Source organism: Hirundo rustica, chromosome 23 (assembly GCF_015227805.2).
Source record: "Hirundo rustica isolate bHirRus1 chromosome 23, bHirRus1.pri.v3, whole genome shotgun sequence".
Taxonomy (NCBI): Eukaryota; Metazoa; Chordata; class Aves; order Passeriformes; family Hirundinidae; genus Hirundo; species Hirundo rustica.
Window position 1 is genome coordinate 6,228,361 of NC_053472.1, and position 27,511 is coordinate 6,255,871.

At 52.2% G+C, this 27,511-nt stretch overlaps 1 protein-coding gene across 4 annotated transcripts in view; it reads left to right on the plus strand.

Moving 5' to 3' along the window:
* Positions 1 to 27,511, plus strand: part of SIK3 (SIK family kinase 3) — a 70,966-nt gene that overhangs the window by 32,314 nt on the left and 11,141 nt on the right. The window contains exons 2-15 of one of the 4 annotated variants that reach the window (XM_040084974.2): positions 4,329 to 4,445; positions 5,788 to 5,851; positions 11,657 to 11,818; positions 17,009 to 17,133; positions 17,397 to 17,520; positions 18,249 to 18,367; positions 18,705 to 18,815; positions 18,951 to 19,094; positions 19,621 to 19,701; positions 19,811 to 19,920; positions 20,350 to 20,503; positions 21,153 to 21,308; positions 21,851 to 21,921; positions 24,890 to 25,033. In XM_040084974.2, coding sequence (XP_039940908.1) covers positions 4,404 to 4,445; positions 5,788 to 5,851; positions 11,657 to 11,818; positions 17,009 to 17,133; positions 17,397 to 17,520; positions 18,249 to 18,367; positions 18,705 to 18,815; positions 18,951 to 19,094; positions 19,621 to 19,701; positions 19,811 to 19,920; positions 20,350 to 20,503; positions 21,153 to 21,308; positions 21,851 to 21,921; positions 24,890 to 25,033 — 1,607 coding nt within the window. In that variant the 5' untranslated portion in view covers positions 4,329 to 4,403. The remainder of the gene's footprint in view (positions 1 to 4,328; positions 4,446 to 5,787; positions 5,852 to 11,656; positions 11,819 to 17,008; positions 17,134 to 17,396; positions 17,521 to 18,248; positions 18,368 to 18,704; positions 18,816 to 18,950; positions 19,095 to 19,620; positions 19,702 to 19,810; positions 19,921 to 20,349; positions 20,504 to 21,152; positions 21,309 to 21,850; positions 21,922 to 24,889; positions 25,034 to 27,511) is intronic. The other 3 variants (XM_040084975.2, XM_040084976.2, XM_040084977.2) reach the window with 3 other exon arrangements.

Here is a 27,511-nt window from a genome sequence, read left to right on the forward strand (position 1 = left end):
GCTCCTTTTGGAAGGACTGGGGTTTTCTGATTTTCACTCAGGCCACTGCAGAAACAGCTGAACTGAAAGGGAAAAGGTGATTTCTTTATGGAATGATCACTCATGCAAGAAACTTTATTTATCATTCAATTATAATTAGATCCAAGCAGATGCATGGCATAAAGGAGGCGATTTTAGCCCAGGCCAGGGTCTCTGGCTTGTTCCTTTGTTCACAGCACAGAAATAAAAGGAAGCAGTGTCCCATGGCTCCTTTCCACTGAAAACAGACTGTGCTTCCACCTCTTTCTCTCCCAGAGCCTTTCCAAGCAGCTGGAGCAGTGCAGGGCACAGTGGCTGTCCTCTCCCTGCCCATCCGCCCGGGCACCCAGCAGCTCATTTCCCTTCCTGTTGGCAGGGCACTGTGCGTTCAAGGAAGTCTGTCTGGATTGTTATCCACACTCAGCTGAGAAACAAGACGTCCGTATAAATTTTACCTCCTGCAAGTTGATACTCTCCTCTCTCCCATTCCAAGCCTTGTGCCTCGTTTTAGAGCCCCTCTCCTTGGCATATTTAGCTCTGGTGGCTGCCAGATCTGAAAATCTGGCATCGCAGAGCACAATAGGAATTTATACTGTTGTTTGTGTTACACTTTGGGAACTTTTGGAGACTCCTGTGAGTTTGAGAGCAAGAATTGTCAAGGCTTCGTGTGCTGGGCTGAAAGAAGTGCTCGGTGCTCAGGGCAGAGGAGCTCACACCTCTGAGCATTTTGGGGTGCACTGGAGCCAGCTTGCTGCCTTGGCTTGACCTGTGCCTTCTGTCCCTCCTGACCTGCCGTGGGATGCAGCGGGGTGTGCAGATACCAGGGATAAGTGTGTGCTCCCTTTTGGCCTTCCAGAGTTTCGGTGCCCCTCCTTCCATTTCCCAGCTACCCCTCCTGCTTTCATGTGGTTGAAGTTTCCACTCCTCCCCACAAGGCTTTTGCCTGGCGTGCACATACACTCAGCACAGCTTTAGGACCACAGGAATTACAGAGCACTCTTCAGCTGAGGTGCACCAGGAGAAGAAAAATCTGGAAAAACAACGGACGAGCCACCTGGCTTCGGAGAGCAGGGCCTCCACAGTGACCTGCAGGTGTCAGTTTGAGCACCTTACCTGCTCTCCACCAACTGCTTTTAGCAACTTGTCATTTCTCCCGAATAACAATTCCCTCCTCAAATTACTAGTGCAAGTTTTACTTGGATGCAAGAAGGAATAAACGAACTGTTTACAAGTGGCGGGAACATTTTGTTAATTGGTAGCAGCATGCATGCTTCAGGCTTGGCATTTATCCTCCTGCCTGTAAGCTTCATTAACTTCTGATAAAAGAATAGTTAATTTCTCAGACTCCTTTTTTAGAGTATTTCATTGTTTGAGAATTTAGATCATGGTTTTCTTCCACTTCTGCTTGTGCCTGAATTTGTGCTTTACTTGATGATGTTTAGTCTTCCTCTCTATTTTATGTGGTGTTTGTAAGCATGAGGGAATGCACTCGATTTTGGGGTTTATTTTAACTGCATGAAATGGATTCTTTTTGCATAAGTAATAAATAATTCATTTATATATATATAAGTATTTGGAGGCAGGGCATTATCACCCTGACAAGGATTTTATCGTAAAATATGAAGGTTAGTTTTCATGATCTCCCTTAAAGATCCTAAAGATCCTTTTGTTTGTTTGTTTGTTTGGTTTTTTTCCTTCAATTTATAATCTCAAATAAATAAATAAGTAATGAAATAAAGGGCTGAATTCATTGTGGCCATCCCTTGAGCTTTAGATGGAGTCAGGGTGGCTGATGCGACCCAAGGACCTCAGCCAGTCCCTTTTCTGTTGAAATCCCAAATCACCTTTCAAGGGAAGGGAGAATATTAGCCAGCTAGGCAATGCAGGAATGGAGAAACCCACCTGGTCTGCTCTGGAAAACCTTTAAACCAGTCCTTCCCTCTGGAAAAAGAGTGATTTTCCAAAAGAACCCAAAGAGCAAAGCTCTGGAACAAGCCAACTGCAGCTCCCCTGCGGAGCCCCAGGTGGAACATCAGCCCCCATCCCTGGAATTCCCTGCGTGTCCCTGCTGCCCAGCGCAGAGGGGATTTCCTACTTCCACCCTCGCAGGGTCCTGAGGAAGCTCTGCATTTCCTGAAACCGGAGCACAAGGTGCTTTCCCCAGGATTTTTCAGGAGACTTTTGCCTTTCATGTTGCGTCAGTTGCTGGAGGCGTTTGTGTGGAATGAAAACATTTGGAAGAAACCCCTTCAGGTCTCTCCTCCGCGTTAACTCCTGAGGGTGGGTTTGGCTTTGGGGCTGCTTGGCTGAGCTCAGGGTGAGATCCCTCTCAAGAAGAACGTCTCCTGACTGCTGTGTGTCTCGCTTTGCTCCCGATCCAGGTATTGTGTGTCTTGTGGGTGTGGAGTTTCGCTCACCACGTGTAAATCCCGCAGCGTCACAAGGGGACAGGGGAGGTGGCAGCCTGGTCCTCCCTGTCCCGGGTTATCAGGGAAAACCAGAGGTATTCACTTCTGTTGTGTCTGGCCCTACTGACTAAGCTGGGTGCAATCAGATGCTCTACAGAGCTTGAACTTGGCCGAGGGTGTCAGCTCGAGCCGTATAATTAAGCTGGGAAATGAGAGTTCCTTAGAGCAAATATAGAGCTGGGAATGAGTAAGGAGCTGAGGAATACTCCAGATCTGTGGATTTTCATTTACGTCTTTGGGCCTGAAAATGACTCATGTCTCTGGGTAGACATCTTGGCTTTGCTCTCAGAGGAAGCGTCTCTTAGCTTCTATGTACATTTATGCTCAAGCTTTACAAAAGCCCCTTCTTGCAGGAAGACCTTGGGTGAAGAGCATGTGGAGAGTGCTTCCCAATCCCCCTCCGGCTGTCTCAGCTTTCCAGCCCTCTCCTGGGCGCTGTGCTGGGATCCGTGCGGTGCGGATCCCGCGTGGGGCGGGTCCCGGGGCTCTGCACCCCGTTAATCACAGCCCCGGTGCCTGGCAGCCCCTGCTGCCGCTTCACCTCGTGCCTGGGCTCCAGCCCCGCTCCTGCCAGCAGCTCCCAGCGCCGAGTGCCAGACCTGGCTGCCGTTCAGCTCCCGCTCCTGCTGTAGGAAGCATGCTCAGTGACTTGGAAGGCTGGAAGCATTCCTGCGCTCTGAATTAAAGGTTTCAAATGAAAGAAACAGCTTATTGTACTTGGGTGCCTTTTCGGGATTCTGCCGGGTTCTGCTCACATGCAGGGCGGTTATTGCTCTGGCAGGGATTTGATCATAAAATATGGGGCTTAATTTTCATGTGCTTCAGATTGTTCCCTTAAAGAAAGATTCCCTTAAAGGGTCTAAAGCTGCTTTTGTTTGGCTGTGTGTGTGCCTGTGAGAGCATCCCTTAGCCCTGCCCTTGGGGCTGGCACTAGGAGAGGGGCGTGTGTTCGGGTCGTGTGCCCCTGTGGGTTTGTGCCCGTGGTCCTGGCACGCTGCTGTGCACAGAGCACTCGTCCTTGTCCTTGTCCCCACTGAGCTCTGGGGTCTGGGACAAGCCGAACACTTCTGTGTCAGATCTTTCTGGCTGTGCTTCTTCAGCGGTTTTCGTGGCAGTGCTGCTTTGCATGCCCTTCCCCGGGCCTTTGCATGATCCTGCAGCCTTCCTGGGCAGGACTTGTGTAAAGTAGGCTCTCCAGCAAAGCAACCAGGAGATTTGTAAAAGTGGCTCTTTTCCCAGGGAGAGCCATCTCCGAGCGAGAAAACCTGCTGGGGGATGGTAATTCATCCCACAAATCCCAGGACTGGAGCTGCTCGCTCTCGGGGGTGTTTCGTGGTGGGGAGGAAGATACTTAAAGCTGAAATTTGATTTAGAAGCAGCAGGGCAGATGTTCCTCTGCCAGGCAGAGCAGTTTTTTCGCTCAGCTGTTTCCTCCATCAAGGTTTCACTCTTGCCTTTTCTCTCCTGTTCATCCCGGCATTCCTGAGAAGATTCCCTTCCTTGTTGTCTGTGTGTGGATGAAACAGGGTGCTCACTGGGCTTGAGGACAGGCGGTTCTTAGCACAGAAGTGTCTGGTGGTTCTACAGTCCCTGCCCAAAGGAGCTGGGAGCTGCCAGCACCAGGGAGGTGGAGGGAAAATTTTGGGGACTGGAGAGCAGCTGACTGGAAGTACTTAGACTTGTTTAAACTCCATTAGGGTAGCGTTACAGAGCACTTCTGGTTTAAAACAGATAAATAAATACCACAGTTGTTAGAATCCTGACACTGCCCCCCATTCCCATCCCTGCTGTGTGGATAATGCAGCCGGGTCAGTAACTTCTCTTCTGTTTCCCCTCTGCCAGGTTGCAATAAAGATCATTGATAAGACTCAGCTGGATGAAGAGAACCTGAAGAAGATATTTAGAGAAGTTCAGATCATGAAGATGCTTTGCCACCCACATATCATCAGGTTGTACCAGGTAGGAGCACTCTGCCATGGAGTTTCCATCCCTGGACTCTACACTGTGCCGCAGCACTTTCTCCAGAGTTATCCCTGCATTCCTTCTACATGGAACTTGGGAAAGCCCTTCATGTTTTCAAGGTCTCAAAGTGCATTGATTGGAGGGGCAGGGGGAAAGTGTAGCTAATCCTTCTCTTTTCTGGGACGTGGTGCTTCCGCTGTGGGCTGGCCTCCTGCCACTTGTTTATGGCCATTGTGTGCTTCTCAGTTTCCCAGTTGAAACCGGATGCAGGTTCCCCTTCTCACTTCAAGGGAGGGACTAAATCTCACCCGGGAGCAGGACTGAGCTCTCTCCTCTCCTCTCCTCTCCTCTCCTCTCCTCTCCTCTCCTCTCCTCTCCTCTCCTCTCCTCTCCTCTCCTCTCCTCTCCTCTCCTCTCCTCTCCTCTCCTCTCCTCTCCCTGCCCAGCTCCCTGTGGCCCCCAGGCCCTGCTGATCTGCTCAGCTCTTTCCTGGAAGGGGATCAATACTGGCAGCAGACTTGCTTTTGAATATTGTTTGCAGACTTTTTTTTCCAGCTTGTTTGACATTTTTTTTGTCTGCAAACAAAACCCCCCAGAGGCAGAAGGCACGTGCTCTGCCCTTTACACAGGTAGCTGGTTGTGCCCCTCTGTGAGGAGGGTGCAGCAGAGTGATGGGAGCAGAGGAATGAAGGACTCTGTTTCCCATCTGTGCTCGAGAGATACGAATATTTATTTAGCCTCCAAAGGGTTAAAACTGAGTAGAAGTGACAGAGGTTAATGTTTACCTCCTTTGGCCAAGCCCCTTCAAGATGCTTGCAGGGACTGTAGCACGTTCAAGGTACTCAGGGGGTGCTGCTTTGCAAACTTACACCTTAAACTTTTTTTTTTTTTTTTTTTTTTTAAATCCAAAAAGCCTTTTTAAACCTGTTTCATTCCATCTAAAGCTTTTGATGTGGTACTGAGGAGGTGATGCTTGTGGCTTGGCTTTGTTTAGGGTGGGAGAAGAGCAGGGTAGCAGCCCTGAGTCTCCCAGGCTGCTGGAACAGGACAAGACCGAGGAGCAAATGCTAAAGGGAGGGAAAACAGAACAGGAGGAGGGAGGTGCAGGTGAAGTGTTCTGTGTAGTTACAGATTTAGTGTTTGAAACCTGCTGTTTCATCCTTGCTGTCCCCAGCTCCTGGCCATTCCTGCACATGGCTCTGGAAGGCACAGGAAGGTAATAGTCTGGGTTTGATGAAAGCAGTTCTGTGTGTTACAGAAGGATAAAGGCAGTTTTAGAGTTATTTCTTGTTGCACTCAGCAGTCTCCTTATGTGTCACTTCTGTGTCCTTGTGTGCAGGTTATGGAGACGGAGCGGATGATTTATCTGGTGACAGAGTATGCCAGTGGAGGGGAGATATTTGGTAAGTACATTTATTGCATTCTTTAATCAGATAATGCACTTGGTCAACTACAGTAAACTGAAAATAGCTGCCACACTCTCTTGTTTCAGCTGAGCGGTGCCCTTCAGCCTGCAAACTTTCCATTGACAAGAGGAAGAAAGGAATAAATGAGACCAACTCGATGGAAAAATAACCGCCATAACCTCTGTTTCTTCTTTGGGTTTCATTGACAGGTGGTGCTGCTCCTCTTTCCTGCTCACTTTGGGATTAAAGATGTTGGAAATAGTCACGCAGTTGGATTTTAGCGTTGCTGAGTGCTTTGCTTCGCAGCAGCTTACATGACCCTTATTGATGATGGTGGAGCTGTTGGGGTGTGTCAGTTTCAAAGTAACAGGCAGGCCCGCAGTTGTGGAGTGTTTTGTGCTCAAAACCATGTCTCGTCTTTTCTTTTTGATGTCCGATGTTATCGTAGCAGGCATTGGTTACATCCCTTCCAAGCACCATTGTCCCAGAGAGTTTTGGCTGCGTGCTCTTGACCACAGGAGCTGTTCTTGAAAGGGAAAAAGTATCTGTGCAGCACAACTGGAAGGACTGTGGGCTGATTTATTCATTTGTTTGGTGAACAATAGCAAAACTTATAGAAATGGGAATCTGCTTGTACACTGGAATTTTGTGCTGGGTGACGGAATTGGGATTTTGCAACATTGGTCTGTACTGGCTCTGCCAACACCAGCCTCCAAAAAGGGGGAAAATCCTGTGTGCTTGAATTAGCTTCAATCGAGGAAGTCCAGACAGTCACACGTGGCCTGTCGACTCCGGGGAACACTCCCCCTGCCCTCGTCAGTCACTGCAGAAGATTCACTTTTGATTTCACTTCTCATTTCTTGGAGGAGAACCTGAGTTGTAGTAAAAGACAAAGCTTTTAGTGAAGTGGGAGAAACCCCAGATTAAGGAAAATAAAAGCTGAAAAGTGCTGTGTTCCAGGCACCACAAACTGCCATCAGTTCCTCCGTACCTCTGTAGATGGTTGCCATGGCTTCTTGTCAATATTGTCCATGTCCTGTGGATTTCTCCCTGAGAGGGTGACAGCCGAAGGGGAAGCAAGTGACAGCTGATGTTTGGGAAGTGTGGATTGCCTGGTGGAAAACTGACTTGCTGAGCCTTCCAGTTGTTTATTCAAATATGAATCATGGTGCTGGACACACTCAGCAGTTCCAAAGGCTTGTGAAATTCACCTTCCCGTGCACAGCAAAGTCACTTGCACATGTCCTGGAGTTGGCTTGGGTGTGTACCACCAGAGAAAAGTATAAATCTCTTTTTACTTTTTCTCCCTCTTCTGTTGAGTTTGGCAGAGACGGGCTCATCTTTTTTTAAATCCAGAGCTATGTGCATGCTCATATACAAACTTGGAATGGATTCTTTGGTTACAAAAATAGCCTTCTGCACGAGTCGAAGTGAAAACCTAATTGCCTTCTGAAAGATTTTCTGCTGTAGTAAATTCAGCTCATTAGCATGGCTAATTTCCACGTTGCTGCCCAGTGTTTTATCCTCGCTGATAGCTGGGAGCAGCCAGCTTTGTAACAGTGTGAGGCTTCTCCAGACCCAAGCCAGGAGGTCGTGCCTCTCTAGCCAGTTTTCAGGATTTTTGGGCACTGCCCTGAGTGCGAGAGCAGAGAGGGGAAAACTCAAGTCTCAGCTTTTTGTATTCAGAGTTTCCTGAGGAGCCATTAAGACTTTGTTCTAGCAGCGGAAGCAATTTGCAGGGAGGAAACAGGAGCCCATTCTGGGGAGGTTTCCTTGCAGTCCTCGCATCTCCAGTGCTGGAGGGTCTCACGTCCTCGTGTGGTGGAGACAAAGTCAATGGCAGCGTGGGCAGCTGGGCTCTCCTGCTGGGTTAAACCTCACCTGCACAGTGCCTCAGCTCAGTGCCTGTCCCTCCTGGGGCAGCTGGGCTCTCCTGCTGGGTTAAACTTCACCTGCACAGTGCCTCAGCTCAGTGCCTGTCCCTCCTGGGGCAGCTGGGCTCTCCTGCTGGGTTAAACCTCACCTGCACAGTGCCTCAGCTCAGTGCCTGTCCCTCCTAGGGCAGCTGGGCTCTCCTGCTGGGTTAAACCTCACCTGCACAGTGCCTCAGCTCAGTGCCTGTCCCTCCTAGGGCAGCTGGGCTCATTGGGAATGGCTGGATGTGCTGCAGGGATGGCGTGTGAGGTGTGTGTGGGCAGTGCAGCCACTGTCAACGTGCCTCTTACTGGGCACTGGGGGTTCTGTGTGAAACGGGCCTGTGCTGAGTCTCTTTCATCTTTTTTTTGGTCATGTCTTGACCCCTGCATGACATAGGCTCTAAAATGTAGTGCTGGAGGGTAGGGGGGGCTGACAGCTGTGGTTTTCTGGATGCCAAATGCCCAGGGTGAGGCTGAGTGCAGCCCCACAGAACCAGACTTAGAGCATTGCACTGTTGTGAACTGCAAGTTTTTCGTTAGGGTAACTCACATCTTGAGTTGCTTCCCTGATGCTTTCAAAACTTCCCCAGGCTTACAGGGTACCAGAGAGCTGTCAGTATTTCACAGGCAGTGCTAGAGGTCAGAATTTTCAGCTGAAAGAGCAATGGTTTCTCTGAACGGCTGCAGTCAGTCCGTGCTGGCTGTGTCTGGCCGGTCCCAGCCTGCCTGAGCTCTGCAGGGATCCCGGGTCAGCACCTGGGAGGGCTGTACCACCTGTTTATCCAAACTTCCAGTAAAAGGGCCGAGCGCTCCTTCGGCAGCCAAGCAGTGCCGTAAGAGTCTTTGATTCATCTCTTACTGGAAATGCTTTGATAATTCACTTTGTTTGCGTAGCACAGGGACCAGCGACAGGCCTTGGTTTGCTGTGGGCTTGAGCAGCCAAATGTAAATTGTTATTTTTGTCCCTGTCCGTGTTTTGTGTGCGGTTGGGTCGCTGGTTTGACATTATGAAGAAATGAATGTCTCCTTTTAAACATAGGGTGGTCTGTGTTCTGGGTCCCTTGAGTGTCCTTTTGAGGTCGGATGGAATATAGTCTAAAAATCTGGTTTAATTTCAGCTGTTTACTATGAAAACTGTAAATAGTCTGCAGTCCTCACTGACTGAATATGGGTTCTTGGTCGATTAACAAAAAAATCACAGGAAATTTAGAAAATTATCATCTGGTTGAAGTGGTTACCACGTCTGCCCTGTCTCCCCACCGCCTGCCCGCTTGTCCTGAGCTCTGTGAGCATGAACTGGGCAGACGCATTAAACACTGTTGTGGTGCCCGTCTCTAGAAGGTCAGACTGCTTCTGACATCACAGGGTCACCAAATTCACTGGAAATGTGACTTAATCCACCACACAGAGGAGATGCGAAGCTTCATCAGCGTTTGTTTTCCAGACAGAAAGCAGCTTAAAAGCACGAGGCGTCTGTCCAGAGGCGGGGAGCGGAAACTTGTGTGTCAGTGCTCTCTGAACCAAAGGTGATTTTTTCCTCAGTGTGGGGTTGGATTGTTTTTTTAACGCGGAGAGCAGCGTCAGGTGCTTCATGTGAGCAGAGAGAGCGGTGGGTGATGTCTGTGAGGGTTGTGCAATGGAATGATGCATTCCTTCCCCTCTGGAAGGCACCCGCAGGAGCATCGCTGTGCGTCGGCCGCGGCTCCGGGTGCTCAGAGCGGCTCTGGCACGCTCAGAGCAGGGTGCCAGCTCCCAGCTCGACGCTCAGGTCGGCTCTGCGGCCTCCACTGCATGGGAGGTTTGTGCAGGGCACGCTCTCAATGGTTAATTTTGGCGTACAGTTGCCCTTGGTGGTATGTGAAGTATTCTGTAGCCTCATTGTTTGTGTCCTTCCTCTGGAGCTGGTGCAGAAATGTCAGTGGGCTCGGAGCGCGGTGCCTACGTGCAGAGCCCGGGCCTCCGCTCCCTGCTCTTCAGCGAAAGTGAAATTTCACTCCTAACCTAAAAAGGGCTTTTTGCAGCCTCGGCAGGACTGGCTGGGCAGAGGGGCAGCAGAGTTTTCTGGGTGAGAGGCATGGGGCAGGGGTGGCCCAAAGTGCCAGCACTGAACACGGGTGTCACCGGCTGTGCCGGGACTGGTGAACTTGGTTTGGGCAAAAATACACTTAGGAGAGCCTTGCAGAAAGCCACCTGCTGCAGTAGCCGGGTTTGCTTTCTTCCCTGCAGGAGGATTGCTCAGATATTTGGGAAATTGCTGAGAGATTGGAGCCTTGTGCTTTGTTTCAAGGGCGCTTGCTGTAGGGACAGGCTGGCTCCCAAATCCCAGTGGAGCAGAAGGTGTGAATGACCTTGTTTAGGAGCTGAGCTATTACCTGTTGATCAGTGGCTTAAATTGGAGCAGCCCTTGCTGTTCTCTGCTGTCAGTCTCCTTAGAGTAACAAATTTATGACCATGCAAATGCCTTTATGAAATATGACGGGGCAATTTGAGATGGTCACTTTGAGGGTCAGATTTGACTTGGTGACGGTTTTCCTTCCCCAGCCCTGGTTCAGATTTGCTTATGGAATAAGTTTATGCCATGAACAAGAGTTAATTGACAAGTTCTTTGAAAAACACCTCGAGTCTGTTGCACAACATGAGTGGGCAAAGGCAGAAGTAGGTTGCTGTGCAGTCAGGAGCAGCACAACTGCTTTGATGGATCTTGGTAATTAGTATTTACTGCCAGTCAATTATGTCGCAGGTATTTTAATGAATGGGTGACTGGGGAAAAACACAACCACCCGATGAGAAACCCGCACAAGTGATTTATTGTTTTTATTTTCAAGAACAGATATCTGCACTGAGGCCCCAGTTTAATGGAGTTTAGGGAGGGATGTGAATCATTTCAGCCTAATTTTGGCCAGAGACGTTTTGAGGCCAACTCGACAGCCCCACCAAGGAGTTACAACCTCCTGAAGTGAGGCTTCCCTTCTCTGCCTTTTCTGCTGCCTACTCCCTACTGCTGTCTCCGTCCCTACTCGTGGGACAGTGACAAGTGGCTTCTGTGAGCCTGGTGCTTCCAGGTTTTAAGTGGATTGACTTCAGCTAGGTCACTGCTGTGTGCCTGCTTTTGTGATCTCTTGGAGAGGCTTTTCCTGTCCATGTGCACAGTGCTGGCTTCCAAGGAAAGCCCAGCTGGCAACAAACACTACCTTTGAGCGAGAGTACAGGCTTTCAGCAAAATATTTGGGAGTGCTCAGATTTCCGTAGTGGAGGCCAGCTCCGTTTTTATAATGAAATGCTTTCTTGGATTTCACAAGGATGTTGTTGCATCGATGCACGGAGAGGGAGGATGTTAAATCCCTCCTGCAGCTGGTGGTAGCTGTGCTGGCTGCAGAGCTGAGGTGAGCAGCTGCTCGTGGCTGTGACTACCTGGGACCTCGCTGGTTCCAGCAGGAGTTACCCTCGAGCCATGCTAGACCAAAGACACGTTTCCTGTGAAAAACCAGCGGGAAGGAAGGATGGCATGGGGCCAGGAAGCTGCACCTCTCGAGGTGATGTGGTACAAGGCTCGGGATCTGACTGAAGGCAAGGGCTGGAAAAGCTTCATTTTTATTTTGACACAGAAAAAGATTTTAATACTTCACACTCATGTACAAAACAGTTCTCATTTTCCAGGCATCCCCTCAGTGTCCTCTATACAAAATTAATGTCAAAGCCTTTCACTCAGAGCCAGCCCAGGTGAGGACTGGTTGGCAGCGGCGTGTCTGATCCCTGCTTGTGCCTCTTCCATGTCTGCCCACATGCCCAACCACGCTGTGCCCACGTTGTTCCCACCTCCCCAGCTCTCTCCAGGAGCTCGAGAAGCCCCTGTGTCCGTAACCCTGTGTTCTCCTTCACCCCACAGATCACCTCGTGGCCCACGGGCGCATGGCCGAGAAGGAAGCCCGGAGAAAGTTCAAGCAAATTGTGGCTGCTGTCAACTTCTGTCACTGTCGAAACATCGTCCACAGGGATCTGAAGGCAGAAAATCTCCTCCTGGATGCAAACCTGAACATCAAAATAGCAGGTGAGCTGAGCTGAGCGGTGTGGGAGGAAGGCAGCTGCTTTCAGGAGTTAATAAATGTAGGCACTGGCTGCTTCCAGGTATTCAGGGAGAAGGAAACGTGGTGCAGCTAAAGGAAGCTTTGGATTTCTGTGTGGCCTGCTGCCCAGAGCTGAAACTGACAGGTTGTAGCCAGGAGATTTACACCTCCCTTCAAGTAGTGCAAAGCGAAAGAAGGAATAAAAGGCAGGTTTGGCTTCCCGGGCTGCAGACACTGCGGCGTTCACTCCTCTGGGTGATGGGTACCACAAAATTGACCTTGTCCTGAGTCCTGCTGCTGGTTCAGGGCTTCTTCAGAGCAGGTCAGGCTAGGTGAGAGAGCAGGAATGGCAAGGTGGGGATGACAAGGTGGATGGTGGAGCAGTGAAGGGGAAACTGCGCTCCTGGAGTCATTCACGATGTGGTGTGACAGAGCCAGAGCGGCCTCAGTGCTTTGGGGGGTTATTCCCTGCAGGGAGAGAAGCTGAAGGAGCTGAACAATCAGGCTCTCACTGCCTGCTCCCAGAGATTTAAAGGGCACTGGGATTTTTTTGTCAGTAGCTGCCCTTCCAGAGAGCTTCCACCCTGGGCATTTCTGTCCTGACCTAACACAGAGCTGCATGTCTGTGATCCTGTGACCATGAGACGGAGCCTTGGCTGATCCCTGGGGGACACTGGCTAGGCTTGGCTTTACTGGGCTTGGTGGGATTATGACTAATTGAACCAACAAGATTTAACACTTAAGAGCTGGACTCAATCCTCGTGGGTGCTTTCCAGCCCAGAATACTCTGTGATTCTGCCCTGGTGATCTCATTGCATGGGCTTTGGAGGTGGTAGATCTTGTACTCAGCATTTAATTCTCCCAGAGCCTGGAGAGCAGCAGGGCACCTTTGGAAAGCTCTTGGTTGCCTCCTCTCCCAGCACATTTCCTCAGTGAGATTGTTGTCTTTCGCAAGGGTTTGTAACTTGACTTTTTATTTTTAAGTTCTGAGGGCTACAGAGTTTTTTCAGTCTGAGCAATTTTACTTCTAGGAGGTGGGAAATACTCCTCTGTCTTGATAGCATTTCGAAGAAAGGAAACAGTCTAGCTGGTTGTTGCTGTTCTCTCGTGTACCATCCGGAGGTGTTAGATTAGAGCTCAACACTCGGTTTGTGGTAAAATCGTCGGTAATTTCTTGTGCTTCCCTCATACTCCATCTGTGAGGAGGGAGCGGGGAAGGAACAGGAAGGAGAGATGGACTTCACGGACTTCCCTCTGGTGCTTAACAGTGTGAACCACGTCCTCCTTGGCGCAGGGATGATAACCTGCACTGTTCTGCGAGCAGGAGATAAGTGGGGGACGCATCGCTGATGGAGCAGGGGTGCAGCTCCTTGGAGCAGGAGTGGAGAGGTTCAGGAGCTCAGGGAGAGGCTGCTGGGCAGGACTCCGAGCAGCACTTTCTGGTGTTTTATGCAAAGGCTGCGCTAATGGTTTGAGGCCATCTTGTGTTCACGGGGAAGATCCGCTCCGTGTGGAGGGGAGGCTGCCTGGCAAGCAGCGAGAAGGTAAAAACTAACCCTGGTGGAAGCTGGAATTCAGCTGGATTTGCTGGAGAAATGTCCACATGAGCAGGCTGAGAAGCTCTGGAAATTGTGGAAACCTTTTTTTATCTAAGGGAGTTGGAAACTATTTTCCTTCCCAATCTGTGCTCCCAGAATGACTCCAGGAGATAGTCCCCACCCTGGTGGTGGCAGTGTTTGCCTTGGCAGGAAGATGCTGTAGTGCTTTGAAAAGTGGCCTGGAAAAGCTGATTTATGGTATAGGATTTTCCAAGTATTAAGTTTTCTCCCTATAACTCATCAATTACAACTTGACACCAGTTCTTCCATTGTTTCAAGAGAAGAAAAAAAAAAAAAAAAAAAGTGTTAGCAACAGATCTGCTTCACACCAGGCTTCCCAGGAGAAATGCTACAGAAATGCACACACCAGTTACACTGGTGGAGAACCAGCTGAACCTTCAGTGCCAAACCCGTTAACTGTGTCTGCCTCAAACTTTGGAGCTTTTCAGGCTCTCATCGGTGCAGATTTTCTGGCACTTTCCGCCTGACGTCCATTTGCAGCTTGAAATCCCTTGCCTGGCATCAGGCAGGTCCCAGCTCTCAGCCTGCAGCCAGGGGTGGGCAGTGCTGCTGGTCTCACTGGTGCTCACAGCTGGGGTTGGGTTTTGATTGATTGCTGCTTCGCTATTTTTCCGTAAACAGCGAGATCCCAACGCTGTGACCCTCGCTCTCATTTTTCCCATGGATGCTTTTTCTCCAGTGTACCTTCTCAGAGTCTGAGTCAGTAGCTGCTGGCACTGCGTTCCCTGTGCTCCCAGCTGGAGAGTTCAGCCAGGAGTTGATGATTGCTAAACACCCCGGCCTTCCCTTCCCGGGCTATGGTTTCGGAGAGGAATCTGATCTATGCATCGCTTTGCATTCATCTGCGGGAGCTGGCTGCTCCTTCCCCTCCTGAGGATGAAATCCCTGTTGGGCAGAGACTGAAGCCACTCCCTGAGCTCTGCTCCAAGGAAACTTGAGGGACTGGACCTGCTGTTTTGTAGCAGAGATGTTTGTTTTAAATATTTTCCCTGTATCACATCATTGTGACTCACCTTGCTGTTCAAAAATGCCTCTTTCCCTCTGCATCTGTTCATGGAATGAGACCTGATTGCTCCCTGAGGATTTGGATTTATGCATCTCCTTGGCCATAGATTTTAAGAAAGTTTATTTAAGTTGTAATTTGTGTTTTTGTTTGGTTTAGATTTTGTGCTTAGTTGCTCGGGGTTTTCAAATCCTCCCGTGAACTTTCTTTGGGTTTTTAAAACCCTGCTGTTTTCCCCAGCCTTGACCTCAGTCCCACAGCGCAGGTGGGATCTGGAAGCTGTTTCCAGCCTGGGAGCAGTGTCCCTGTACAGGATCTGCCTGGCTCCAGCTCCCCACAGAGCCCAGCAGCCTGACTGCCCTGATCCCGGGAGGGGCTGGGCAGAGCAGCACCTCTGCGCAGGGAGAGCTTTCACCGCGAGATCCCGGGCGAGCGCAGAGCTCTGGGACCCGCTGGCCCCTTCCCTAAGGATAGACTCTGCATTTTCCCTCCTCCCCCCTCCTCTCCCTGTCCAAAAGAGCTGTGAATCCCTGGACGAATTTCAGCACGATGGGGAAGGGTGAAGCTTCCCAGCCAACCAATCTGCAGGAAGCAGAGGAGGGTGCAGGAGGCAGCTGTTGCGTGTCTGTTCCGAGGCCGCGGTACTGCCAGCTGGCATGGCACAGCCCTGGGATGGCACGGCCCTGGGATGGCACGGCCCTGGGATGGCAAGGACCTGGAATGGCACAGCCCTGGAATGGCACGGACCTGGGATGGCACAGCCCTGGAATGGCACAGCCCTGGGATGGCACAGCCCTGGGATGGCACGGACCTGGGATGGCACGGACCTGGGATGGCACAGCCCTGGGATGGCACGGACCTGGGATGGCACGGACCTGGAATGGCACGGACCTGGCATGGCACAGCCCTGGAATGGCACAGCACTGCCTCTGCTGCTGACACTCGCTGTGACCTGTGCAGCAGAGTGGGGAGCACCTGGGGCCTCTCACGTGGGCAGGGCTGGAGCTGCTCCCGGCTGTGCACTCCTTGGAAAATGCAGCTGGCTCCGCAGGTGCCCAAAGCCCACTCGTGTACCTACAAGGACAAATAAAAGTAACTAAACCAGGACAACTTGCTCGATATATGGGAAGTGCCAAAATTCCACAGGCATAAGGAGTTTATGTCTAAAGCTGACACAAATGCTGCGTGTTGGGAAATACATCCAGCGTTTATTGCCGGCTCCGGTGGCCGTAACTCAGGCGCTCGTTACACATCCTGCTTTGAACGTGAGACAGCAGCTCCAAAGCTTGCAGAGGTGGAAAAGACAATTGTGCAGCTGTGTGCTATTTCCCTGGAATTGTCCTCCAAAGGCTGACGGCAGGTTTAGAAGGCTTCACTGCCAACAGTAAAAACCCAACGGGCGTGTAAGTGCCTTGTTGTGATACCACGGTGCCTTTAAAGAGCATTAACATCTCTGCTCCGTTCTGAGGTGGGGCTGGAGTGTGTACTCCAGGTGTTTCCACAGGAACAGGCTGCGTTAGGTATTCTCCATTGCATAAATCATCTCCCCAGTGAGAATTTCCTCCCTGCAAAGGGACAGGGGGAAGGAATTCGGCTGTGCCCCTCTGGAGCTGAGCTGGCAGGAGCAGCGCCAGGTGGTCTGCTGGGCTCTGCAGATGCTGTGCAAGGGAGGAGAGAGTCACCAGAAATTAGGTCATGGAAAATCCTGTAAGGAGAGCAGCGAGAGGGAGCGCGGACTCACCAGTCAGTGCATTCTGGGGTTTGCCTGCCTCTGGCACGGAGCTGTTGGTCATCGCTGGTGATCCTCACTTGGAATTCAGTGTGGAGCTGGTAATTAATTGGTAATTAACTGGTAATCTTGAATGTGTTAGAAAGAACACGTGGACATCTCAGAACTCCTCTCTGGGACTGTGATTGCTTCAATTCAATTGAGGAGATAAAAAAGGAAGGAAATGGAGTGAAGATTCTTCCTGTTTACAAGAACCGGCTCCCTTCTCTTGGATCCAGACTGTTTTCCTTGCCCTTTGCAGTGTAGATCCCAGCTGTGAGCCAGAGGGAGGCAGGTTAATTAACAGAGAATACCATTAGTGCCCACATAAGCTGATGGTTGGCTGCCTGTGAGGTGAAGACCTTTCTCTTTCAAGATTTGTTATTTGCTCTTAGTGAAGGATTTGACTGTTTGTAGAGCTGCCCACCATAACCAAAGTTTGCAGCCCCTGTAGTGCTTTCTGGAAAAATCAGAACTCCCATTCTTTTTCCCTTTGCACTCTGTCCTTGCTGGCACTGTCCAGAGCTCAGGGCACCGGGGAGGTTTGGAGGTGTCCAAGGAAAGAATGGACGTGCTCTGGGCTGGTGACAAGGTGGGCATCGGGCACAGTTTGGACTTGATGACCCTGGAGGTCTTTTCTGACCTCAGTGATTCCATTTCCAGTGTCTGTGTACCAGTTACCCATTACAGGATTGTACATACTCAGCAAGTTACTGAAATACCATTTGTTCAGGACACTTGGAGTGAACCACATTCCTCTCATCGGTTCTCTTTGTTCTTTCAGATTTCGGGTTCAGCAACATCTTCACCCCTGGCCAGCTCCTTAAAACCTGGTGTGGGAGTCCTCCCTACGCTGCTCCAGAGCTCTTTGAAGGCAAGGAGTACGATGGGCCAAAGGTTGATATTTGGGTATGTGATGAGCCTCTTTCTCTCTGGCTTTGATCTGAGTTTTGCTCTGTTTGTTTGGCTTTGCTTCCTGAGTGCTCAGTACACGTCTTGGAGAAAAGCCCTGACACAGCAAAAAGCGTTTTCCAAAGAAACGTTCCCAAAATTGCATTCTGGCTACTACGTCCTGTATTTCGCCTGTGGGGAGGCGCCAGAAGCGTGCGCTGCCCAGAGATGGATTTTCATTGCGTTTGGCGTTGCTGACCGAGGGTTTGTTCTGGGTGCAGAGCCTCGGCGTGGTGCTGTATGTGCTGGTGTGCGGGGCCCTGCCCTTCGACGGGAGCACCCTGCAGAACCTGCGCGCGCGGGTGCTCAGCGGCAAATTCCGCATCCCCTTCTTCATGTCCACAGGTAAGGGGGCGGGCAGCTGGGGGCGCTGGGGTTTTCACTACGCCTCTTCCAGTCTTAGCTTTTTACGGCATTATGGGGCACGAATTTCCAGCAGCAGCCCCGTCAGAGATGAGCATTTGTGTTTAAAAACACTTCCATGTAAAATCTTGGGGATGAAAAGTGTGATTAATTTTCATATAAAATCAGCTTAACAGAGTCATGGGTAGGTACTTGGTTGCTGCTGTCAGGTTAAGGAATAATTTTGCATGGAGTTTCCCAGCTGAAAACTTCTTTGCCTTGCTGTCTTATCTGGGGAAGAGGTTCTCTCTGTGCTGAAAATCCTGCTAAAACATGGAGCTTTCAAAGCAAACTTAGATCCCAGCCTAAACGGAAGAGCCTCAGCAGCCTCTCTTGGTGACAGCCCAGGTATAATACGATGGAGAAATCACTCACAGTGAGCTGTTGAGTGGAGAACATTCGAAGGGTGCTTTGCTCTCAGCCTCCAAAAGCCACTCACATCAAGATGGGGACAAGGTGACAGGGCTCGGTGTAGCCAGGGTGGCTTCGCTCCTTCCTAGCGCAGGGGAATCAATGTCTGCAGCAGTGTGGCACGCTGGGCACCCAGCAGGTGTGAGGTGCAGAAGAGAAGCAGTTTTTGTGAGGTGGTTTCCCGGAGGGGGGCTTGGGAAGGGAGCGCTGCAGCAGCCGTGTCCCTCCCCGCGGGTGACCCGGCCTCTCTTCCCTGGCAGAGTGCGAACACCTGATCCGCCACATGCTGGTGCTGGACCCGAGCAAGAGGCTCTCCATGGAGCAGATCTGCAAACACAAGTGGATGAAGCTGGGGGAGGCTGATGCAGAGTTTGACAGGGTGAGCGGCAGCGAGCAGCGTCTGCTCAGTGACTCAAACCGGCTCTGGGCACATGGTGCTGCACTATTGGTTCTGTTCTTTGGGAACACTCATTCCCAGGCGTGGCCTTTCCCTTTTCTGTGTCTCCTGGCCTTGCTTTCCACATCACTCCTCATCTGCTTACGTTTTTGTATCTTCCGCCGTGGCATCGGGAGCTTGGGGCGGTGGATTTCGGATCGGTTGCCATCAGACCACGCCAGCTGCAGCCGGAGCGCGGTGCCGGGCTTTTGGCAGCGCTGTGACTCATCAGCGTGCCTTTGGGAATGTCAGCTCTGACTGTGTGCCTGTGCCCTCACAGCTGATAGCAGAGTGTCAGCACCTGAAGACCGAGAGGCAGCTGGAGCCGCTGAATGAGGACGTGCTGCTGGCCATGGCCGACATGGGGCTGGACAAGGAGCGCACGGTGCAGGTGAGGCCTGGCGCGTCCTGCCTGCCGCTCTTGCTCGCCAGTGGCTGTGCTGGGTGGCAGCTGAGCTTCCCCAGCGCGGTATGAAACGCGTTTCCTCGCTGCACAAGGAGTGAGCGCTCTCGCTTTGCCTTTCAGTCGCTGCGAGCCGACGCGTACGATCACTACAGCGCGATCTACAGCCTGCTCTGTGACCGCCTCAAGAGGCACAAGAACCTGCGCATTGCACCCTCGCCCAGCATCCCGCGCACCATCACCTTCCCCACCTCGGCCAACATCCAGGTGCCTCCCCTTTGCCGGTGTTCTTCCAGCCCTGCAAGGACAGCCAGTCCCTTACCTGCTGAACTCCCACTTGCTCGTGGCTGTCTGCACCCTGGCTGGAGTGTCAGAACACTCCTTGCCTGAGAATTTGGTGTGTGCCTAGGGTGCCCTAATGCTGAGGTTAGGAACAGTTTGTGCCGTGGCTGAACATCCTTCAGACAGTCTCCCGCTTAGTGACAGAGGGGAAGGAGCTGAGGGAGTTACTGGGAACTGGAGGTCCAGCCCAGGGCTGCTGTGTGATGCTTCTCCCACACCTTGTGCTGCTGTTGGAGCAATGAGCGCTTGCTTTGGGAGAGGCCAGGTCATAAGGGAAGCAGAAGAGATGCTGATCCTGCCTGAACAGAAGGAGAGGGGGTAAACGAGGCAACCTCTTGGGAATAAACAGCTCTTCACTGGCTCCAGGGTCACCTCCCTGCCCAGGTGCTTAGGGCCGTGTTTGTAAAGCAATGCTGTGTTTGACTCTTCTGATGCTGATCTCTCCACTCAGCAGACAGAACAGACAGGCAACACCATGAACATCAACGTGCCCCAAGTCCAGCTCATCAACCCCGAGAACCAAATTGTGGAGGTGAGGCACCTCCCCATGACCCCTGCAAGCTCTTTTTCTGGCTCACATCGAAGCCTTTCCTTTGATCCTCATGTTGCATTTCTCCATCTCCAATGTTTGTCCTGCCTAGACTGATGGAACAATGAACTTGGACAGTGATGAAGGGGAGGAACCATCACCCGAGGCTCTGGTCCGCTACCTCTCCATGAGGAGGCACACAGTGGGAGTAGCAGACCCACGGTGAGTACTGCACTCCCAGCGTGTGACTTTGGCCCTTCTGAGTGCTCCTTTAAAGGTCCCAGTCCCCCTGCACAGCTCGGTCAGTGTTTTAGATGGGGGTGAGGTACTTTCCTCCTGCTCTTCCTGATCAGCTCTGGGTGAGCTGTGCTTTTGGTCAAGGCAAGTGTCTCCCCCGAGCTGCACTGCTATCATGTCCAAGGTGAAATTTTTGTGGTAAAAGCCATCAAGGGTAATGCTGAGAGCTAATTCTGGCAAATCAACATGGAGGGGAAAAAGAAACAAATAAAACCGAAGAGTGGCTTGGCTGCTCTGTGTGACCATTTCCCAGAGCAGTAAGAAGCTTTTTATCAAGGGAAGCTGGGTGCACTGGATCTGTGAGGGGTTTTCTCACATCATGGCTAATTCCCCTCTCCAAATGTGATTGTACAGGACGGAAGTCATGGAAGACCTGCAGAAGCTCCTGCCTGGCTTCCCCCGTGTCACTCCTCAGGCTCCGTTCCTGCAGGTGACCCCAAATGTGAACTTCATGCACAACGTGCTGCCCAGGCAGAACCTGCAGCCCACGGGGCAGCTGGAGTACAAGGTACTGCCCGTGATCCCTGCCAGTGGGAGGGGTGTTTGTGCTCGCACTCGCTCCCTCTGTTTGTCACTCCTTGGACTGCATAAGCCTCAAGAATTACTCTCAGAATGTATGATTCCAATTGTTTCTCTAAAGTAGGTTTAGATCAAATATTAGGAGAATTTTCTTTACTGTGAGGGTGGTGAGGCACTGGAACGGGTTGCCCAGAAAAGCTGTGGGTTCCCCGTCCCTGGAAGTGTCCAAGGCCAGGCTGGATGGAGCTCTGAGCAGCCTGGGATAGTGGAAGGTGTTAGAATGAGGGGGGTTAGAATGAAATTATCTTTAAGGTCATTTCCAACCCAAACCATTTTGTGGTTCCGTGATGGAAGCCAAAGAAGGAAAGAGTAGTGCAATATGAAATTAATAAATGGTCTGGGAAGAAACGGGACTGCTCTGCCTGGCTTGGAGCTGCAGGTTGCAGCTGCCTGGCAGCTAAAGCAGCGTGCAGAGAGCTGCAGAGTTAAACCCAGCTCATCCACTGCCTGTCCCTGCCTCACATCATCCCAGATGCCGGCGACATCCCTGAAGCCCAGGGGTTTTGTCTTCTCCTGTGCGTCCCGGGCTCCGGCCGGGGTGGGTAACGGTGCCGTGTGTGTGTGTGTGTGTGTTGCAGGAGCAGTCCCTGCTGCAGCCCCCCACGCTGCAGCTGCTGAACGGGATGGGCCCGCTGGGCCGGCGGGCGTCGGACGGCGGGGCCAACATCCAGCTGCACGCGCAGCAGCTGCTCAAGCGTCCCCGGGGCCCCTCGCCGCTCGTCACCATGACGCCAGTGAGTACCGCAGGGGAGGCAGAGCGCTTAAAAATATCCAAATGTCCCCGTCCCGCGGGCAGAGGTGGCCGTGCCCAGGTCACCCAGCGCGGCGGGGATGCGCCTGCTCGCCGCCAAAGCTTCCCCTGCTCGCCTCCAAAGCTTCCCCTGCTCGCCCTTGCAGGACTTGCTGTGCTCTGCTGAAGGTGGCAGCTGGGGTGGCGTGCTCCTCTCTGGGACTGGCGGCGTCCGTGCGCTTTTCAATGGTGGCTTTTGTCCTTTGCTGACCCCATGGAGAAAACTCAAGTGTCCATCCCAGGCGTTCAGGCGCGTTCTCTCTCCCCGGGTGCATCTGTATCAATGAATTCTCCGAGTAGCAGCAGCCCTGCCCAGGCACTTGGACTGGGGAAGGAATGTTGGAAGGGCTTCTTGGCCAGGTTTCCTTGGTGCTGCAGAGGAGCCAACGCACACCCCTGTGGAAGCTTGTTTGGGAAGATCAGGTGTCCCCAGTGGGATGGGGACTGTGCTGGGTGTCCTCCTGAGCTGTGGCTCTCTCTCTGCAGGCTGTGCCAGCTGTCACCCCTGTGGACGAGGAGAGCTCCGATGGGGAGCCGGATCAGGAAGCCGTGCAGAGGTAACTCCCGCTCTGTTAACGTTTGCCCTTCCTACCTCCACGAGGCTCACCTTGGGCTGTTCCAGAGCTGATTCAGACACAGCCACCTCATCAGGGCACCACTGTTGATTTTACAGCGAAGGCTCACCGCTTCTCCTGTTCCTGTGGGTGTTGATTACTGTAGGCAGTTACTCCTCTGGCACTACTGGGTGCTTGCAAAGCTGGATTCCCCTGAAATGGGTAGCTGATTGAGCAGTAGGCTCTCCAGAAACTCTTGGAACTGCTAAATTCCTTCGCTTAGTGTGCACCAGCATGCGATCCACACTAACCTGCCAAGTGAGTGCCGAGGGATTCCCCTCCCTGCTGGGTGCTGGAGGTGGGAGGATCTCCTCCGTGGCCTTGGGTGCCAGTGCAGCAGCTTTTGTATCAAGACGTGCAGTAAACATCCAACTCTGATGCCTCAAACAAAGTGAGCTTGCTGGAATTACGGGTACCTCTAGCTGCTAATTTTAGCATTAGGCCTTAAAATAGTCTGCTCCAATAAGGAAAGCATTATTAGCTCTCAGGCTGGGAACTTCTGTTCTCTGTGTCTGCTCTAAACACATTGTAGGAAGTGGGTAGAATGTGCTTGTACTTTCTCAGTCCATGAACACACTAACCGTGGCCTTGCTAACATTTTCTTAGGAGCTTTTGCATAGTTTCTTCTCTGCTAACCAGCTGGGCACTGCGTGTGCTGGGTGCTCCTGCTTCTTACCTCACACTGGAAGAGCTTTCTGGATCCCCCTTTGTACAGGGCATCACCTGGGTAAGGGAGTGGCTCCCTGGGGGCTCACAGGGGTTCAGACTGGGGGTTGTTGCAGACTGGGGGTGGGTGCAGCTCCTGCTCCAGAGCCTTGGCCAGCTGTGCTCCTCTCAGTGCTCCCAAGGAGCAGTGAGTGTGAGCAGTGGCAGACTGTGCACTCAGACTCCTTTTGCCCACTTGTGGCCTCAATAATAGCTTCAACAGCCATTAACAGTTTTAATGTGGGGCCAACAATGTCCTCTGACAGCACCTCAAAGAGCAGGTGGTCTTTCCGGCTGTGCAAACACCATAAATCTCATTCTTGGCAAGGGGATGCCCGGACATCTTACCTGGGCAGATTTATCACTATTCTAAACCTGAAGGTTTCAGTTGAGCCCTTAAAGCATTAGCTCAGCTGGAAACATTTTGAAAGCCCTGTGCAGCGTTTTGCAAGGCACTGAAATGTTCAGATCCCACCGAAAACCAAGTCCCCTTGGACTCAGAGGTCGCTTCGTTGCTCTTGACAGTGCTGCCCTTAGTTCTTTCACAGCACATGTTCTTCTTCCACCAGATGGCCTTGAAAAGGCACCATCCAGGTTGTGTGTTAACTTGTTCTCCACCCCCTTGTGTTGCAACATGTCAGTAGTCATCAGAGGAGAAGGGTAAATAGCATTAACATCAGGGACAGATGCAAATATTTAGCTTCTCAGAACACTGCCCCAGATACTCTGTTTGCAGCCACCAGCGAGCAGCTTTTGCCCTCCTTAATCTGACCTTGAAAGCAGAGCACAGTCTTCTCTCTGTTCCAGGGAACAGTCACATCTCCTTGGAGCTTTGGGAAACTTTCTTCCACCCGAGATGCTGTTAGAGCTCGTGATTGGATTGTTCCCTGGAGGGCTGAAATAAAATGATCTTAGCAAACCACAACAGTAAAGCTCTTTGGGAACCTTTCCCTGTCTGCATCAAACGATTCTTAAACAGCTAATGGCACGGGCTTTGGCGGGGCACCACGGCACTGTTAACCTGCTTCTTCTGCTTAAGTGGCTTCAGCAGCAAAGAGAGGCTGGGTTTGGGCAAGTCTGTATTGCTTGCTGCTCTTTCTGCTTCCCAGGGGCAGCTGCGGGGGAAAAGAGCAAAGGCGAGGACGTGCAGGTGTCACTGGCCGAGCGGGGCTTGGCACGGTTACCCGAGCTGCCTCGCTGCTGCTTCACAGAGCACGAAGGGTTGAGTTCTCAGGCGGGCGTTCATCCCAGCGGCCTTGAGCGGGCACAGCCTGGCTGCAGTGCCAGCCCCGGGCCAGAGCTTCAGCCCCTCTCTGCCATTCCGGTGCCCTGGGCTCGGCTGTGCCGGGAGCAGCAGGCAGGCAGCAGCTCTCAGCACCGCCTGGCCCTTCCTCACGTCCTTGCCGGAGCAGAGGCTCCGAGTTCCCCCTGCCCGATCTTTGGGGGCTTTGCAGGAGACCTGCAGCCCTTTTCCAGTGCACAGCGGGCTTTTGTTTAATCTGTCGCCTCGCAGCTCTGGTGTGAGAGGCAAGCCCAGCCTCGGTGCTGGTGGCTGCAGAGGGGGGGACCCTCTCGCCGCTCGTGTTCCCGTTCCCTGCGCATCCCGGGCCGTTCCCAGCTCTCCCGGAGCGGAGCAGGGGCTAGATGGCGCACTTGGACCGGGCTGGCACAGCCCTGCTCAGCCCGGCCCTCCTCATGCTCCTCGGGCAGCCTTCCCCTGCTGGGACCCGGTGGCCGCTGCTGCCGGCCGCACCCGGGCTGTCCCAGGTCGGTCTGAGGAGCGAAGGTTCCCCTGGCAGGAGCGGCTGCTCCGCTCTGTGCCCGGCACCCGCTGGCTTCTCTGTGCCCGGGCTCCCCGGGCTGGCACAGAGCTGCCCCACGCAGCGCATCCACGCTGGGGGCAGGTGGGTATTCCCAAAGGGACATACCAGCGTTCCCCCGGAGGTGAAACGTGGCTTTCCTGCCGGGAAGAGCAAACGGCTCCTCTCTCCTTCCGAGGCTGGCGGTGGAGCACCAGCACTGACACTGCGCTCGTCCCCGAGGCACTGGTGAGGCAGTGCTGTGACGGGCACGGGCAGCGCGTCCCTGGCGCGTTCTGAGCGCTGCACGAGCTTCTTCCTTCCCGTTTTCTCCGGGGTATCTAACGCTCCCTGTTTTCGGAGGACTCCCATCAGTCTCTTATAAAATGTGCTCCTGCTTGTTGCAGATACTTGGCAAATAGGTCAAAAAGGCACACTCTGGCCATGACCAACCCTACAGCTGAAATCCCTCCAGACTTGCAGAGGCAGCTAGGACAGCAGTCCTTCCGACCCCGGGCTTGGGCTCCACACCTGGGACCCGACCAGCACCGGTGAGTAACGGCACCGGCCGGCCGGGCAGCTTGCGCCAGGAATCCTGCCCAGGTGGCCCTGGAATGGAGCGCTGAGGACACCCCGCTGGCAGGGAGGGGTGAGGAGGAGGAGGAGGAACAGGGACAAAGAGCAGACCCACAGAGCAGAGGGTGTCTGACCCCCTGCCTGCAGGGACCAGCAGGAATCAGCTGGCTCTTCCCTCCAGTCCCGCTTTGGTGGCTGGAGATGATTTGCTGGAATTGGCTGCCATCACAGAAATACTGGGAACAAGCTATTTTTTTTTTTAGAGGAAAGCTTTTCCCTGTGTAACGGTAGGCATCGAGGTAGCAGATTTGCTACAGAACGTTTTTGGAGGCAGATGCAGGCAAAAGATTGCGCCAAGAGTCATCCACAGCAGAGCTTAAAACCCTCACTGTGCTGCACCAGAGTTGTGTGTTCTGACTGCAAAGTCTCTTTGCAAAGCTCCTCGAGAGTAATTTCATTTCTCACCTGAACCCTTGATGGGAATGATGTGAGAAAAAGAAGCCAGGTGAGGAAGGAAGAAAAAAACCCACCAAGTCTGGGAAAGAGGGAACCTTTGGATTGCATCTAAACACACTCAGGATGTGTGGGAGGGACAGTCCTGATGGAGAGATGTTAATGTGACAGAGTCCTTGTCACAGCAGCCAGCCGGAGATGCTAATGCCACAGAGGGAGCTTAAATTCCTCTTAATTAAGGAAAAAAAAAAAAACAAAAAACCTTCCTAAAAATGCTTTAAAGCTCTAACTCCTCCGTGCTAGGAGCGAACCAGCTGCACACTGGAGTTTGCTGCCTCTTGGGAAAGCAGTGGCTGCCAGGCCGGTGCTGGTGTTCAGCCCCTCAGGCAGCTCACACTGGCAGGCTTGACAAAACCCTTTTTATTGTAGCCAGAGACCTGCTGAGCTGAGCACTGATGTAATCAGCAGGGACAGGTGAACTCTGAGCAGACTGAGACAGTGCTAGTGCCACGCTGGAGCTCCGGAAAACCCGAGATAAGCACCTCTCTGCCCTCAAGTTACTCCCTCAGAGGTGCCTGGGGGATGGGAAGAGCAGGAGGGGAGACGTTTCTAGGGCCACAGTTGATAGGAAGAGGAGTGCAGTTTGCAAAACAAGCAAAATGTGCTGTGTCCTGCTTTGAGGATTGCTGCAAATCCTAAAGGTAAGCCAAGCCCCTCACGCACAGCAGGAACGGAATTTTTACAAGACTTTAAACACATTTACCCTGTAAATAACATTGGTATCAGCTCTGTCTCTCGGCTCTGGAGTCCTGAAGCTGTTGCATCATGAGCAGGGTGGTATCTGCCTGTTCCACTCTTGGTGTTGTAACGTGCTGTGAGCCTGTTCTGTGTTTTTCCTGTGAAATCATGGCGATTTCATCTGACCGTGGTCTAAACAGAGTGTTCCACAGTGAGTTCATGGCATACCTGGCACAGAAATTAGCACTCATTGTGTAAATAAACCACGTTATTGAATGGCAGGTGGGGTTTATTTTAGCCCTTAACCTATTTTAAGCTATCTTGTGTATCTTCATACGTAGCCCCTGGTTTTGTCACGTTCAGTATCTGAAAGCAGAATTGAAGTACGGCTGTACAGGGAAGTGCAGCTGTTCTGCCTTGCCCACACAGATTTCAAAATCTCAGCATGGTTTTTTCTGTAGCTTCTGCTTTCCATCAATGCAACAGGAGAGCAAATGGATCAGGATAATGGATGGGATGGCTTCAAAAGGCAGGAGCACAGCTCTTTCCTTGGAAGGGAACTGCAGTATGTCCCCCTAGGGCAGAGACAGTGACTAAAGGGAACCCAGCCTGCTGGCAGTGCTCCAGCATCAGTCACCTGTGACAAGGGGAGCCTGGGACCGGTCCTCAGAGTGACCTCTGGAGCTCAGGACCACTCCAGCTGCGGCCGGGTGGACTCTTGCTGGTTTTGGTGTCAGGGGTGCTGTAAAGACCACGTCTCCATGACCTTCTCACAGACAAAGGCTGCTGCTGGAGCCTGGGCACTAAGTCTTGCTTGCTGGGTTCTGGAGATGGCATTTGCAGAATCTTTACAAAAGAAATCCTTTGCGGATGGGAGAAAAGCCTCCCTGTGAGGGTGGGAGGCCCTGGCACAGGGTGCCCGGAGAATCTGTGGCTATCCCTGGATCCCTGGAAGTGCCCAAGGCCAGGCTGGACAGGGCTTGGAGCAGCCTGAGGCAGTGGAAGGTGTCCCTCCCAGCCCAGACTATTCTGTGATTTTCCCAGAAATCAGGTTCTACAGATATCACTTGCCCTGAAGCCGTGAGGGCAGGCAGAGAGCCCCGGCTGTTCGTTGTGGGGCACATTGTGCTGAGTGTATGCCAAGTTATCTCTGCTCCTGATAGCACAGGTGGCACCTAATGGCAGAGCAGGAGCTCAGTGATAATGGGGAGCCCCAGTTTTGGGAGAAAACAGCTCCTGAAAAAAATCTGGCTCCCTCTGAT